This window comes from Oryx dammah, unplaced genomic scaffold (assembly GCF_014754425.2).
Source record: "Oryx dammah isolate SB20612 unplaced genomic scaffold, SCBI_Odam_1.1 HiC_scaffold_23, whole genome shotgun sequence".
In the NCBI taxonomy this organism is placed as follows: domain Eukaryota; kingdom Metazoa; phylum Chordata; class Mammalia; order Artiodactyla; family Bovidae; genus Oryx; species Oryx dammah.
The window spans coordinates 78,960,960-78,976,361 of record NW_024070207.1 but is presented as its reverse complement, the minus strand read 5'-3'; the positions used below and the strand labels follow the sequence as shown (position 1 = coordinate 78,976,361).

Sequence of the window (15,402 nt, the reverse complement as noted above, 5' to 3'; positions counted from 1 at the left end):
TTTGCTAAAATGTAAATTCAGGACTGCACTCATGACAAACTTTCTGACATGCCTTTAAAAGAAAGGGTTTCTTAACATAAAAAAGAAAAATTTGTTCTGGGGAGATCCCTGGCGGCCTAGTGGTTAGGATTCTGTGCTTTCACTGTTATGGTGCAGGTTCAATCCCTGACTGAGGAACTGAGATCCCCATAAACCATGCGACACAGCACCCCCTCCCCAAAAAAGCTTTGTTCTAGGGAATCCTATGGCATCTGATCTGATCAAGTCTGTGAACTCCTTCATAGAATGTTTTTAAAAGCATGCGTGTGCATACACACACACACTCTCTCTCTCAAATACACAGGAATTATTATGGATACCAAGTAAAACAGTATGGTGGTTCCTCAAAAATTTAAACAAAACTTACCATATAGTCCAGCTATCCCTGGACCCCACATATATACTTTTGGATCTGTATCCAAAGGAGATGAAGTCACTACTCAAAGAGATATCTGTACCCCATGTCACTGCAGTATTATTGACAACAGCAAAAATATGGAAACAACCTAGGTGTCTTGTCAACAGACAAATGGATAAAGATTTGGCATATGCATATGACAGAGTATTATTCAGCCATAAAAAAAAGGTGGTGGTGGTGGTTTAGTCACTCAGTCGTGTCTGACTCTCGCAATCCCATGGACTGTAGCCCACCAGGCTCCTCTGTACATGGGATCTTCCAGGCAAGAATACTGGAGTAGATTACCATTTCCTTCTCCAGGGGATCTTCCCAACTCAGGAATCGAACCCAGGTCTCCTGCATTGCAGGCAGATTCTTTACCGACTGAGCTATGAGGGAAGTCCATTTGTGACTACATGGATGGACCTCAAGGGCATTATGCTAAATGAAGTCAGAAAACACAAATACTAAATATGGAATCTAAAAATGGGGGAAGGTGGTAAAAAGGTACAGCTTCCAGTTTTAAGTTCTGGGATGTAATAGTGCATAGTGACTATACTTATCAATACTATTTTGTATATTTGAAAGTTGCTTAGAGAGCAAATCTTTTTAAAATTAATTTACATTTGGCTGTGCTGGGTCTCTGTTGCTGCATATGGGCTTCCTCTAGTTGTGGCGAGTGGGGGCTACTCTGTAGTTACAGAGCACAGGCTTCAGCAGTTGTGCATGGGCTTAGATGCTCCGCCGCATGTAGAATCTTCCCGGACCAGGGATCAAACCTGTGTCCCCTGCATTGGCAGGCAGACTCTCAATCACTGGACCTCCAGGCAAGTCCAAGAGCAAATCTTAAAAGCTCATATCACAAGGAAAAAACTCTTAACTATGTGATGTGATAGATGTTAACTAAACTTCTGGGAGTCATTTTGCAATATATAAGTATATTAAGTCTATGTTATATACTTTCAAAATACACGTATTATATCAATATGTCAATTACAGTTCCAATAAAATTAAAAATATCATATTAAAATGAAACAACATTGAAGTGTTACAATAAATGAACTTTAATTAGTACATCAAATTATAAGACCTTACTCACTACAAACAAAGTGAAAAGACAACACTTAGAATGGGAGAAAATAATAGCAAATTAAACAACTGACAAAGAATTAATTTCCAAAATATACAAGCAGCTTATACAACTCAGAATCAGAAAAACAAACAGCCCAATCAAAGAGTGGGGAAAAGACCTAAACAGACATTTCCCCAAAGAAGACATACAGATGGCTAACAAACACATGAAAAGATCCTCAACATCACTCATTATTAGAGAAATGCAAATCAAAACTATAATGAGATACCACCTCACACCAGTCAGAATGGCCATCATCAAAAAGTCTACAAACAATAAATGCTGAAGAGGATGTGGAGAAAAGGGAACCCTCTTGCATTGCTGGTGGGAACATAAACTGATATAGCCACTCTGAAAGATGGTATGGAGATTCCTTAAAAAGCTAGGAATAAAACCACCATACGACCCAGCAATCCTACTCGTAAGCGTGTACCCTGAGGAAACCAAAACTGGAAAAGACACATGTACCCCTGATGTTCATTGCAGCACTATTTATAATAGCTAGAACATGGAAGCAACCTACATGTCCACTGACTGACGAATGGATAAAGAAGTTGTGGTACAAATATACAATGGAATACTACTCAGCCATAAAAAGGAACACATTTGAATCACTTCTAATGAGGTGGATGAACCTAGAGACGATTATACACAGTGAAGTAAGTCAGAAAGAGAAAATATAAATATTGTGTACTGATGCATATATATGGAATCTAGAATGATGGTACTGATGAATTAATTTTCAGGGCAGCAATGGAGAAACATACATAGAGGACAGACCTAAGGACATGGCTGGGGAGGAGGGGAGGGAGAGGGTGAGATGTATGGAAACTTACAATACCATATGTAAAACAGATAGCCAATGGGAAATTGCTGCATGACTCAAACAGGGGTGCTGTGACAATCTAGAAGGGTGGGATGAGAAGCAAGTTGGGAAGGAGGGGACATGGGTGTTCCTATGGCTGATTCTTGTTGATTTGTGACAGAAAACCACAAAATTCTGTAAAGAAATTATCCTTCAATTAAAAAAATAAATTAAAAAAGATCTTATCCAAAGTGGTGACCAATATTTTAAGATGCCCATGACAACTGTAACAACATAAACAAATAACTTTGATATGTATTGGTGGGAAAGTTGCAGGCACTGCTTTTACCATTGTAAAGGTAATTTTACAATACTGATTTGCTGCCAGCATTCAGATTCTGGAGTAAAGCTAAAATTTCAGTTAGTAAAACTGAACTGATTTCCCTCCATCAAGTTCACAAATACCCCTGACTTCTACCCAGGGTTAAGAAGCCCTGCTTTCAGGGTGAGTTCTGGACATATTCAAGACACAGGGTTGGAAAGATTTAGAGAAAGGCAAGACCCTACTCCAGCAAGACCCTACTCAAGAATCCCCTCTACAGTGCAGACGGACACGCCGGGATGCTTCTTTCATTGTTGTGTTTGTGGTGGTTGCTGGAGGTTCCTACTCAGAGCCTGTACATTTAGGATGGGTTGACGAGGTATTTGAAAACAAGTTCATCAACTCAAGTTCTGGTTTTCCTGACAGCAAACAGCTTCCGAGTCCTTATCAGATTGCCAGCTAACTAAAAGGTCAAAGTAAAAGAAGTTTTAAACCAAAATATGTTTCCTACTGTCTTCTACTATAATCATTGTTTTCTCAGCTACATTTTTGTGCAGTTTTTTTCCTCTACTTTCAGTGTGAACCATAACACACAGAAAATGCATAAAACATATAATGTTCATTCTTTTTGATATGTAGTTCTCCACTGTGAATAAACCAGGATTTAATGATCCATCCTATAGCTAATGGGTGTTTGGGCTGTATTTACTCTGGGGGTACTACAAATAGGCTGGTTAGGAACATTCAAGTACTCCTTTCTTAGTGGAACTAAACACACATACAGCTTTAGCGGAGAATTCCTAACAATTATCTAGCAGTTACACCATTATATGCTGCCCTTGGTATATACAAGGGTTCCAATGCTGCCAAGTCCTTTCAGATACTTAGTATTGTTCATCTTTTTAGTTTTGGCTTGCATTTCTCTGAAGAGCAGCTTTGCATGTACTTACTGGGCATTCTCATTTTCTTTTCCTTATTGATTTATAGCAGCTTTTTAAATATCATGGATATTATACATGTACAGATTATAAATATCTTTTCCCACTGTGATCTGCCATTTCATTTTTTTAAGGTGTCTTTTTCACTTATTTTAATGGTAAACTTGGTCTGAATAAACTGCAAAGCCATTGTCAGACAGGGATGTCCTCTAAAGTGGTGTCCTGAGGATGAGAAGCCCTCCAGCACTGACAGGTTTAGCCCAGACTGTTCCAGGCAAACTGGCTCCTCACTGCTCCCCCACCATTCCTCCTCAGGGCCTTTGCATTTGCTATTTCCTCTCCCTAGAATGTTCTTACCTAGATTAATACATAGATTCCCTCCCTCATCTCCTTCAGGTCTCTGCTCAAACATCACCTTAGTGAGACCTTCCACAGTAACCATCTTAAAAACTGCAAACTGCCAAACCCTAGAATTCTTGATCTCTTGTGTGCTATGTGCTAAGTCTCTTCATTTGTGTCTGACTTGTTATGACCCTATGGATTGTAGCCCACCAGGCTCCTCTGTCCATGGGATTCTCCAGGCAAGAATACTGGAGTGGGTTGCCATGATCTTCTCCAGGGGATCTTCCTGACCCAGGATCAAACCTGTGTCTCTTATGTCTTCTGTATCGGCAAGTGGGTTCTTTACCTCTAGCACCATCTGGGAAGCCCTTATCTCTTAACCTTGCTTTAAAATTTTTTCATACCCCAGGTTACTTTTACATATTATATACATATGGGTGGACATAGAGAGAGCAAGATAAATAATATGTGTATGTGTGGTTGGAAACTCCTGCATTTAGATTGTGAATTATTACCTCTTTCCTAAACTAGAAGCTCTGAGGGCCAGGGTATCTGCCTGTTTTGTTCCCTGCTCCATCTTCAAATCTAGAGCAATGCCCAGCACACAGCATGTGTTCAATAAATGTTTACTGAGTACCTCAATATGTAAAATCATTAAGGCAGTTTCTGGCACATAACAGCAGGAGTTTTAGTAAAGGTCTGCTGACTGAAATCTTACCAGTTGATGTAAAAATTTCAAAAAGTAGAATTTTACTCTGTTTTTTCTTAAAGGTGCTGTTTACTCAAATTCTTAGATTAAAAAGGCAAATTTACCTTCATGTGTTAAGACGAGCAATTCACTCCACTGTCTTCCACCTACCCAAGAAAAAGAAGAAAGACTCAGATATTTGGTTAAGCTTTCCTGCTCACTATACTTGGTTTTACCCATTGATTTTTATAGCTATTGGGAGTTAGGAAACAGAAGTTTGTCCCAGATACCACATGATTTAGGGCAGAAAGAAGCACACGAGGAGGGGGTCACTGTGGGCACTGAGGGCTCTGAGTCCATGTTTTCAGACCTCAGAGGTCTGCAGGGTGTAGCGCTGTGGAGTGGCCAGGGACTGGGGCAACATGTCCACTGTGCTCATGGGGCAGTCCTGGGGGCAGATCTCCTTGGCCAGCTGCCCCTTCTTCTTCAATGCGCAGGCCTCCTGGTAGGGTGGTGAGATGGGGGGCTGCGTGGGTGGTGTGTACTTGTATTCTGAGCCATCCTCTAGCTGCAGGGACACACATTGGGAGGGATGGTGAGGACCTGGGAACAGAGGACAGCACCCCCCATCCAACCCACTGTTGGCAGGGCACTTACATCCAGTGGGTAACTGCGGTCTGAATCATAGGCGCTCAGGTCCCCACAGGTCACAAATGGCACAATGATGCGGGTGGGGCCATCCAACTGGTTGAAATCTGGATCTGACAAGCAGGGAGAGATGAGACAAGACAGGGCCAGGGTGTCTGGGGTCAGCTGTGACTCAGGCTGCACCCAAGATGGGTACGGAGGCCTCCCTCATATATCCACCAGCTACTCTTTACACTCCTGCACCAGAAATCCTTCATTTGGTTCAGATCACCTCCTCAGGGAAGCCCTCCATGATCACCCATTCTAAAACAGCCCTCTCCAACCTGCTTTTCTCCCACTGCACTTATGGCCACCTGCCATACGCTGCCTGGACTTTGTCTCACTCAAGCATGCTTGACACAAGAGCAGCCCTGTGCTTTTTGCCTCTAGGGGCCAGGCTGAAGGCCCTCACAGGACAAAATTCCCACATAGAGGTGGGGTTTCTACCTGGGGGTGTGACTGAGTCTTCCTAGGCTAGAAACTCCTTAGGCAGGTGGAGTGTCTCTTGGGGTAGGACTCAGAACTTTCACCAGGTCTAAGAGTCATCACTAGGGAACTAAGCCGAAGATCCTCCTAGATCAAAATATCCCTACAGGGGTGGAATTTCCAGAGGGTGGGGCTGAGGATCCTTTCGGGATAGCACTCCCTTTAGGGGCAGGATTTCAGCCGCACATGGGGCCCTCCTGGAACATAAAATTCCACTGGCAGACAGACTCTCTCCAGGGATGGGGCCCAGGGCTCTCACCATAAGAGTGGTCCAGCAGGGGTTTGGTCAGGTCCGGCAGGAAGCCCTCAGGGGGGTCGTAACCCTTACAGACAGCAAAGGCCTCTGTGGGGAGAAGGTGGAGGGAGGGGCAGCTGCTGCCTCCACTGCATGTGGGATGGGCCCCTGAGATTCGAAACCCTTGCCCAGCCCCTCCACCCCACTGACCAATGCTGGAGTTCCGGCTGCTTCTGGGCTTGGCACAGAGCACGCTGGAGAAGAAGACACGCAGCTGGCTATAGATCAGCGTCACATCCCGGCCTCGGAAGATCTGCAGGTTGGGGAGGCAGAGATGGAGGCATGAGGATGACCTCTGGAGACTCCTCTCTACCCCCTAGCAGGTTCCCTGAGACTTACCTTAGCCACAAAGCAGCCCCCTGGCTTCAAGACGTGTGTAGCAATGTTCAGAGCCTATGGGCAGGACAGATGGCTAAGGCTGAGGTAGAGCCAGCCAGGAGGGGGCCAAACTGAGGTAGGGACAGCCAGGGTTACTCACAGCTAGGAGGAGCTGGGCCTGCATATACTCATCAACATCGTGGAGGCCGGTTACTGTGGCAAGAGGAACAGCATTAGGGGGCCATACAGTCTAGCTATCTTCCTGTCCCAGAGAGGTTAGAGCACTAAAAACATTTACCAAGCTCTCTTACTGCTAAGGTTCTGCATGCAAATGACTACATCTGCCAACTGGATGCATATTCTGAGCTCCTAACCCTAAGACACTAATTTTCAACCTCAAAACAATCTTAGGCACGAGTATTATTTCTTCTATCTCCAGTCCAGATTCAGATCAGAACGAACATCAGATGCAACACATCCAAAAACAAACTCTTGACCTTCTTGCTGGAACTTGCTCCTCCCATCATTTTCCCCATCTCACCTGATCCTTCCAGTTGTTCAAGCCAAAACTTTCAAGGTAGTTACCTTTGATACACACACACCCCTTCCACTCTCTTCTCACACCCACATTTAAGCCATTAGCAAACTTTCTCAACTCTTTCAAAAGATCTCCTCTACTCATCTCCACCACCATCGCCACTCACCTGGATGACTACAGCGGCCTCCCCTCCCCAGGTCTCAGCCCTCACACTGCTCACAGCAGCCAGAGGGATCCTGTCAAGACACACATCAGGCACAGCCTTCCTCTGCTCACAACCATCCCATGGCTTTCTCCATGCTCTTGTCTTAGTGAAGGAGCCAAAGTCACCACTGTGGCCCAGAAAGATCCACCTGAGGATCTGATTCCCACCACCTCACTGACCTTACCTCCTACCACTCTCACACTTGCTTCCTCTGAGCCAGCCACAGTGATCTCGCTCTTCACCCTCCTACCTCAAATCCTTTGTATGTGCCAATCACTTTGCCTGGATTGCTCTTTACCCAGATGTGCCCTAGCCCACTCCCTTGCCTGCTTTGGGTCTCTATGCTAAAGGCAGTGAGGCCTTCTCCACTTTACTTAAAATTCCTCCAGGTATTCCCTCCCTCCCTCTCGTTTTCATTATTTCCCCATGGTGCCTACCACTTTTTGACATGCTATATAGTTCAATCATTTGTTTCCTTTCTGTCTGCTCCCACTAGAACACCAGCTCTCTGAGGTCAGAGAATAGTAGAATTTTATTCATGTTATCCTCCCAACATGTATAACAGTGCCTGACACACAACAGATGCTCAGTAAATGTGCTGAATGGATGGATAGATGGCTGACTTAAAAAAAAAAAAAAAAGAAGTGAACAGTAACAGAACAGTTGCAGAGAGATGACAAAAGGGTGGACAAAACCAAAATAGTAGAAGGCAGAGAACAGGAAACACGTAGGGAGAAGTTGCCAGATGTGGGAATAACTGACAGTGCAGGGGAGAGGCAATAAAAGAAGCCAACAGAGGTGGGACATACAGAGAGGAACATGCAAAGGACCCCCCGCCTGGCCTCCCAGTCCCTGCTGTTTACCATCAGGAGCCCCGTCACACACCACTAGGTCCGCGGGGCAGCCTTCAAAATGCTGGATGATCTCTTTGGCAGTGGACAGCTATGGAAGAGAGGGATGATGAGTGGCCCCACAGCACCCCCACCACAGCCCTCTAAGCCCACCTGTCGTCAGCCCTGGCCCACAGCATCAGGTCAGCCAAATTCTCAGGCTTTGCCTGAGACTGGGCTCCATCGCTGGGAATATTTTTTTGCTGTCTCCCTGTGATGACAACTCGCTGGCTCTGTTCCTCTGCTGTTATCCTCTCTTGGTTTCTCTCAGTTACTCCACCTCTGTCTGTCTTTCTTGGTCTCTTTGTCTTTTTCTTTCTTCCACTTGCTGCAAACCCCAGATTGGGGGGAGGGCTTTGTCCAGGATACACACCAACACCCTCAGCCATGCTCTCACCTGGGTGATATCCCCCTGGATCTGTAACACACCTGGTAGTGGAGCCATAGCCTGAAGGTCCACAGCCACCACGTGGCCAGACCCTTGGCCCCTGTGGACAACATGGTCCATGTCAGCTCAGTTTTTACTCCTGGTCCATCCTCCAACATAATCTGCCCTCCCGGCCTCCCATCTGGGACTCCACACTCACCCAATCTTCTGACTCAGCACCTGGCTCCAGCTGCCTGGGGCCGCACACAGGTCAACTGCCCGCGTCACACCTGAGCACACACAGGAAGGTGCACTGGTCAGCTGCACCCACCTTTCCAACCTGGGACCCTGCAAAGTTTACCCCTTTCCCCCAGGAAGCACCCAAGCACCCATATCTACCTGCTGCCCAGATGCCCAGCTCCTTTTGAGTACCTACCATCTTCCTGACTGCCCCATGGACCCTTCAAGTCAGCCCACCTACCACACAGAGCTCTGTAGACCTAGCCCACTTGTCTATTCCCTTCACCCACCCCATCCCCCAGTGAATTGCCCACCAAATGGGGACCTTGGAAGAGTTGGAATTCCTCGTCAAGTTGTAGCAGCTTGAAGGCACTGCGGGCACGCCAGCCATTCTCCTTGGCTAGGCGGTAGTAGACATCTCGCTTGTCCTTTGACGTCCGTCCCATCTTCCACACTGTTTGCCCAGGGACCTGCCAATAGTAAGCTGATGCTGCCCCATATCAGTAAGTGGGTGAGTGGGCCATTACCTATCTCTGCAGGGCTGTGAGAACCACATGAACTAAACCAGGCTCATCTGATCTATGTGACAGCTCTCTCAACAGGTGGCGAGGTTGGAGCCCCGTCACTAACCCACTGAGCTCACCGAGCCTGAAGGATTCCATTACTGAGGTCTCAGGCTTCACTGCTCACCCTATAGATTCCATTATTAAGCCAACAGACCCCCCCAAAGTCCCACACACCCAACACTTATCACATAGATGATGTTACTGACCCTGTCCACCTCCCACTGCTGTCACTTATACTCCACATATTAAACTCTGCAAGTCTCACTATCAACCCTTCTCTGCCCACCTTATCCCCAATAACATCTCACCACCACCCCCAGCTCTCCTGGCTACCCCTAGTCATAAAGCCCTACTAGGCCCCATTAATCCCCTGCTTTCACTCCATTACCCTCACACTACCTCACTGCATTCCCCACCTCCTTAATCTCTCTCCCCTGAAATGATTAGGCCCCCAATTATTCCTTTTGTTGTTTAGTCGCTAAGTCGTCTCCGACTCTTTTGTAACCCCATGGACCGTAGCCCGCCAGGCTCCTCTGTGCATGGGATTTTCCAGGCAAGAATACTGGAGTGGGTAACCAATCCCTTCTCCAGGGGATCTTCCTGACCCAGGGATCGAACCCACATCTCCTGCATTGCAGGCAGATTCTTTACTACTGAGTCACTTGGGAAGCCTGATAATTCTTTTATCATCCCCCATTAATACCTGGAGGATCATGGTCTATTAGTTCCCCATTAAACTCTCAGTTACTGTATCAGCCCGCATTAGCTTGGCCCTCCAATTGATCCTTCACAGATCACTAGACCCTGTTAACTCTTCTTACCACATTCACCTTAATCCCTGATAATCATACATAAGTTCTCCATTCTCCCCTCACTGCCCACCTGTCTCCCCACCCAATAATCAATTTATGATCACACCCAACAGCTTACTATTATCCTCTCTTTTTTCACTCTGTTCTCATTACTTCAATGATCATGCCATCATCACAAACTAAAATCCTTTGATCACAATACCCCTTTATCTTCCCATTCTCTCTTCTTTGATCACTAATCCATTAGTTCCTTGATCATGACCCTCACCTCTATTATTCCCTCCACAGCCTCGCCATTATCCTTTGAATCACTATGCTCCATCACTCTTTATTAACCCCTTGAATGTCATAACTCCATCCGTCACCCAGGGATCACACTGCTACTTGCCTCCCATTATCTTCCAGTTGCCCATTCTACCATCCCCTCATTAATTAAAGAACACATCCTCACTGGCCCCCATGAACACATCGACTAAAGCACACCTCTTAGCCCCCATCGATTCCCCAATAACATTTCCACCAGACCTCTACTATACCCACGCAGCCCACCAAACCTCTACACCTACCCATTAACAGCCCTCTGGCTACACCACTGGTCCCTCCTCATCATTACCTCAAAGCCCAAGCCTCCACTGGGACCACAAGACCCCCTTCAAGGCAGCTCCGCCGGTATCTGGACCCCTGCACCCCCGTCCCCCACCCCTAGCCCATCCCGCAGGAGCGGTTCTATTCTCCAAACAAACCTTGGGTTTGGAGCCTACCCAATGCGAGCTGCCCAAACTACACAGTTGCGAATTTCCCTCCTTCCCTCACTGGCGGGACAGTGCAGGCATGCCTTAACTGTCTCAGTCGAGACCCAAGTCCTCCGTGCCCCAGGGCCTACCTCCAACTTTGGGAGTGGGGAGAAAAGGAACGAAGGAGGCCGGTTCGTGAGCAGCACAAGCCTCGGCGAGAGCGCAAACCGGTGAGAAGTCTTAGGTTTTCAGTTTGGGTTCTTAGTTGCTCCGAAAGTCTGTCGCGCATGCCTAACGGCCACCAGAGTGTGCCACGCCTGTCATCGTGGAATGCGGTGGCTCGCGCGAAGCCGGGACCGGACCTGAACTTACCACGTGAGTTCCGGCAACTCACGCCGACGTAGCGGGTCTGGCGAATTGCCGTTCCCAACATGCAACGGGCTCTAGGAAAGCCGCCGAAGTCTCGCACGGCGAGGCCGAAATGTCGCGATGCATGAGAACTGACTGTGCTCTTTTGTTATAAGGCGAAAAATCGCCTTTTTCTCCACTCCTCACTTCTTGGACAACTGTATGTCTTGAGCCTGTGAACTACATTTCCCAAGATACTGCGAGCACGCCGGCACCTACTTATTTTTCGCGTACCGTGAAGTGCAGTTACCTTTGGGGTGGTGAACTTGAGAGGAAGGAGAGTGCGTTAGTTAAGTGCGCGGGCGCGCGAAAGCTACTGGTCTGCGATTTCAAATCTCACTTCCGCTAATTGCTAGCTCATTTTGATTGTTACTTTCTCAGAACTTAGGTTTCTCTATCTGTAGAAAGGGGATAATAAATAGTACAGACTCCACCTAGAGTTACTGGGAAGATTAAATAGGTGCAGTTCAGCACACTAATTCTTTGTAATTCTGTGTTCTTCAAACACTTTTAACTCGGACCTAGAAAAAAAAGACTGCGTCTGGACTCAGTGCACAAGCAAATACAGTAATGGAAACATTATAGCATTTACCATGTGCCAGGCACTCTTCTGAGTGCTCTCAGTGATGTGCTGGTAAATGGTTAACAAGCATTTATTTAGGTGGAGAGGGAAAGGAAGTCCTGATTGCTAGCATTTGCCAGTTTCCATGGTTTACGTACTATTATCTTGTCAGATTTCAGCCTACCAAGGTGTAGTCACGGAACACATTGGTCTGGAAGAGATGAAGTAGTGCACCATGTCTATTATCTCCATTGTACAAATAAAATAGGGATAAATGATCTCTCAGGAGCATAGAAATAATGAAATGCAGTAAAATAATAAGTGATGAATTTTGAGTATCACCTTTCAGAATTTAATTTAGTTGTAAGTTTATATAGTTTCATGTTTAATAATAGCTGTTTTCCCCCGTTTACAGATGCGGAAAAGGAGGATATGTATATATGCATATTAGATATGTAAACACATGCCATTTACTATGTATACGGTGACATAGAAATATATAGTGATGTCTAATTTTTATTGGTATATAGATTATATGTTAGTAAACAATACAATAAATATTTGTATGCCATTATATGGAAATATAGAATATATTTTTGCATTTTGTATAGTATATGTACAATATGTATATCATCATATAAATTTATATGCTGATATATATATAAATCTGCTATATATATCTACTTACTAAAGTAACTGCACTAAATATAAATAAATAATGTTATGTCAGGTGGTGATAAAAGCTATGAAGAATAATAAAGGATGAAAGGAATGGAGAGTAACAGGGGTTGAATTGCTATTTTAGTGTGGTCATCTAAGGCTTTCAGAGGAGGTGACATTTGAGCTGAGCTGGAAGGTGAGCACTTGCTACGAATATTTGGAGGAAGAGCATTCCAGGCAGAGGGAACGCCAAGTGCAAAGACCCTGAGGTGGGAATGAGCTTGGAGAGTATCCAAAGAACTGAACAACCAATTCATCATTTCTTAGAAATGTGAGCATTGCTAGGTAGGGGTTTCTTTTGTTTTGTTTACTGTTGCCTCCCTGGCGCCTAGAATAGGGCTCAGCACACAGTGGGTATTCAATAGATGTTTGCTGAATTCACCCTTTTATTGCTTTGTTCCTTCACTCTTTCCCTAGTGGTGTGCTCTGCATTTATGTGGGGCCCTGCGAGGAGGTGTAGACAGCCAGACACAGACCCTGGAGAGCCAGGGAGGAAGCCAGAGTTTGTCACTGGAGTTCAAGGGCATTGTGGGGGGCAGTGGGAACATGGCCCCCCTTTAGAGGTTAGCATGTGTGAGAAAGCAAGGGTTCAAGCCACCAGGCGCTGCTCCACAGAGAGGAGGAGGTGCCAGGCATTGGGGGCCCAGGTTTACCCTGTGGGACGCTTCCCACGTCCTGTTTTCTTGCCTCTCACAAAGAGGATGTTTAACTTTTTGCAAAGAAACTTGCTTCCTCCAGCAGGGCTGGGGGGATTGGGGGACAGGAGCCAAGCTCTGAACTCTCCAGGCTCTTCCCGAAGTGAGGTGTCCGCCTGCAACTCCCACCCAGCACCCCACTGAGTGTAAAGTTGTCCTCCCCTCAGCCTCCAGATAAGGTCAGAGAGGGGAGCTGCCAGGCCGGCCCTGTGCTGGAGGGCATCTTACCACGTGAGGGAAACGCGGGGGCGGGGGGTGGGGGGTGTCCAGGCGCAGGGGACCAGACACTGACTCAAGAAGTCTTGCCATGCTTTGAGAGACAGAAAAGTTGTCCTTGGGGAGCCTGCCTGAAAGGAGAGATTAGAATCCTAAATCCAGCTCAGTGGGGGACTACTTTCACTGGCAGAGAAGAGTTCATTAATTCCTTTCACAAAGATGTTATTGAGCAATTACTGTATGTCAAGCATTGTTCTTAGTGCTTTATCTGTACTAATTCCTTCAGTCTTCCCCATGGCCCTGAGTTAGGCAGTAGTTAGCCCCGTGAGGAGGCAATGGCACCCCACTCCAGTACTCTTGCCTGGAAAATCCCATGGGAGGAGCCTGGTGGGCTGCAGTCCATGGGGTCGCTTAGAGTAGGACACGACTGAGCGGCTTTGCTTTCACTTTTCACTTTCCTGCATTGGAGAAGGAAATGGCAACCCACTCCACTGTTCTTGCCTGGAGAATCCCAGGGACGGGGGAGCCTGGTGGGCTGCCATCCTTGGGGTCGCACAGAGTCGGACACGACTGAAGCGACTTAGCAGCAGCAGCAGCAGCCCCGTGGGAAGCTTGACAGTGAGATTTTGAGACTTGCTCCTGGCCACTCAGCTCCTAAGTGGCAGAGCTGGGAAAACTCAAGCTATTAACTGCTTTGCTCCATGGTTCCCTCCCCTGAAGGCTGCTGTGCAGTGATTTAATGAAAAGCAGGGGTCTGCTTAGAAGAACTGACAAGAACTTAAACCAACTTTTAATAGATTCGATAGGAATCCCAAATGTCACATGAGGGTCTGCTTTATTGAACCAACAAAAGCCTTAAATGACCCCTAGAAAGGACCCTACTTTGATGAACGAATACCGCGTTCTTATCCCTGGCATAGCTTCAAGGCCTCAGTCAAGCTTAAAGACATCTGTTCCTTCTAAAGCAGCCTGCCTCTGCAGCCAGATTTCACTTTCCCTTTGTTTGTCCTCCTACCAGCATATGTGGAACACCTGCTATTTGCAGTGCCCTGAAACTTAGCTGAGCGATGGGGTGTAGAGCCGGATGAAGGCTTGCTCCTCCCCTAGAAGAGTTCACTAGGCAGAAATGAAAATAATAATGATGATAATATGACACTTGATAAGACGCATTTATCAACCTACCTCCTGCCGTGTACCCGGGTGGCCCTGTGCTGGGCAATGTTTAAAGGCCAGGGTGGCCCTGGAAGGGGAGGACAATGATCAGAGTAGGAAGCTGTTGCTGGGTGGTAATGGGTGAGGGCATCTGTTTTTTGTCCAAGTTTCACCAGTTCTTTGGACAGGATACTTCAGACTTTTCTTGAAATCTAGACACCGGCCTAGCCAGTCCCCATCCCCCTCCCCCTAGTCATTTGGGCCAAGGTCTCGGCTGACAGGTGTCTGTTTCCCTGGCTGGCCTGGGGCACAGGTGTGTAATGGCTCTTGGGGAGAAGAGGAGAGAGACTAGAGACAGTAGGCCCGAATAGACAGGGGAGTAGTGTGTGTGAGCGCATGCACGCATGCATGTGTGTGAATACCCTGAGGGTATCTCAGCTGCCTATGCATGGTCCCAGCCACAAACACATGTATGTGAGCTCCACATGTGTCTTAGTATGTTACTTGCCTGGTTGTGTCTTGCGTCCACGGTTGCCTATCCAACTTGTGTTTCCTTTTTTTTTTTATGATTATTTTTCATTTGTATTTATTTGGCAGATTTTAAGATGTATGTTCATGTTTAACCCTGAAAGACTTTGAAGTCGTTTTTTTTTTGTTTTTGTTTTTGTTTTCTTCATTTCTTTTCTTTTTTTAAAAAATTAATTAATTTATTTATTTTTTATTTTACTTTACAATTCTGTATTGGTTTTGCCGTACATTGACATGAATCCACCACGGGTGTACATGCGTTCCCAAACATGAACCCCCCTCCCACCCCCCTCCCCACAACATCTCTCTGGGTCATCCCT

The 15,402-nt window shown here is 46.3% G+C and overlaps 1 protein-coding gene across 6 annotated transcripts; it reads right to left on the bottom strand.

Annotated features, from left to right (window-relative positions):
- Nucleotides 1-1,476: 1,476 nt before the first annotated feature.
- FTSJ1 (FtsJ RNA 2'-O-methyltransferase 1) lies at nt 1,477-11,212 on the bottom strand. Of its 6 annotated transcripts, none has more exons than XM_040265866.1 (13): nt 10,951-11,212; nt 9,015-9,173; nt 8,670-8,739; nt 8,480-8,570; nt 8,056-8,134; nt 6,610-6,662; nt 6,471-6,524; nt 6,282-6,384; nt 6,096-6,179; nt 5,321-5,418; nt 5,034-5,231; nt 4,789-4,830; nt 1,477-3,158 (listed from the first exon to the last, which is right to left on the bottom strand). In XM_040265866.1, exons 2-12 carry the CDS (start codon nt 9,133-9,135, stop codon nt 4,798-4,800), a joined length of 984 nt encoding a protein of 327 aa, XP_040121800.1. In that variant the 5' UTR covers nt 9,136-9,173; nt 10,951-11,212; the 3' UTR covers nt 1,477-3,158; nt 4,789-4,797. The 6 variants fall into 6 exon arrangements, 5 of the variants coding, with proteins under 5 accessions (XP_040121800.1, XP_040121799.1, XP_040121801.1 ...); XM_040265865.1 differs by having other exon boundaries at nt 5,321-5,424; nt 9,015-9,179; nt 10,951-11,191; XM_040265867.1 differs by having other exon boundaries at nt 5,321-5,424; nt 9,004-9,173; nt 10,951-11,191.
- Between the last annotated feature and the right edge of the window lie 4,190 nt (nt 11,213-15,402).

Coding starts and splice junctions, on each gene's coding strand:
- FTSJ1 (XM_040265865.1), bottom strand. CDS start 9,135: ATGGGACGGACGTCAAAGGACAAGCGAGATGTCTACTACCGCCTAGCC. Junction 8,135..8,479: donor TCCAGGGGGATATCACCCAG/GTGAGAGCATGG, acceptor TCTCTTCCATAG/CTGTCCACTGCCAAAGAGAT. Junction 5,232..5,320: donor ACCGCAGTTACCCACTGGAT/GTAAGTGCCCTG, acceptor GTGTCCCTGCAG/CTAGAGGATGGCTCAGAATA.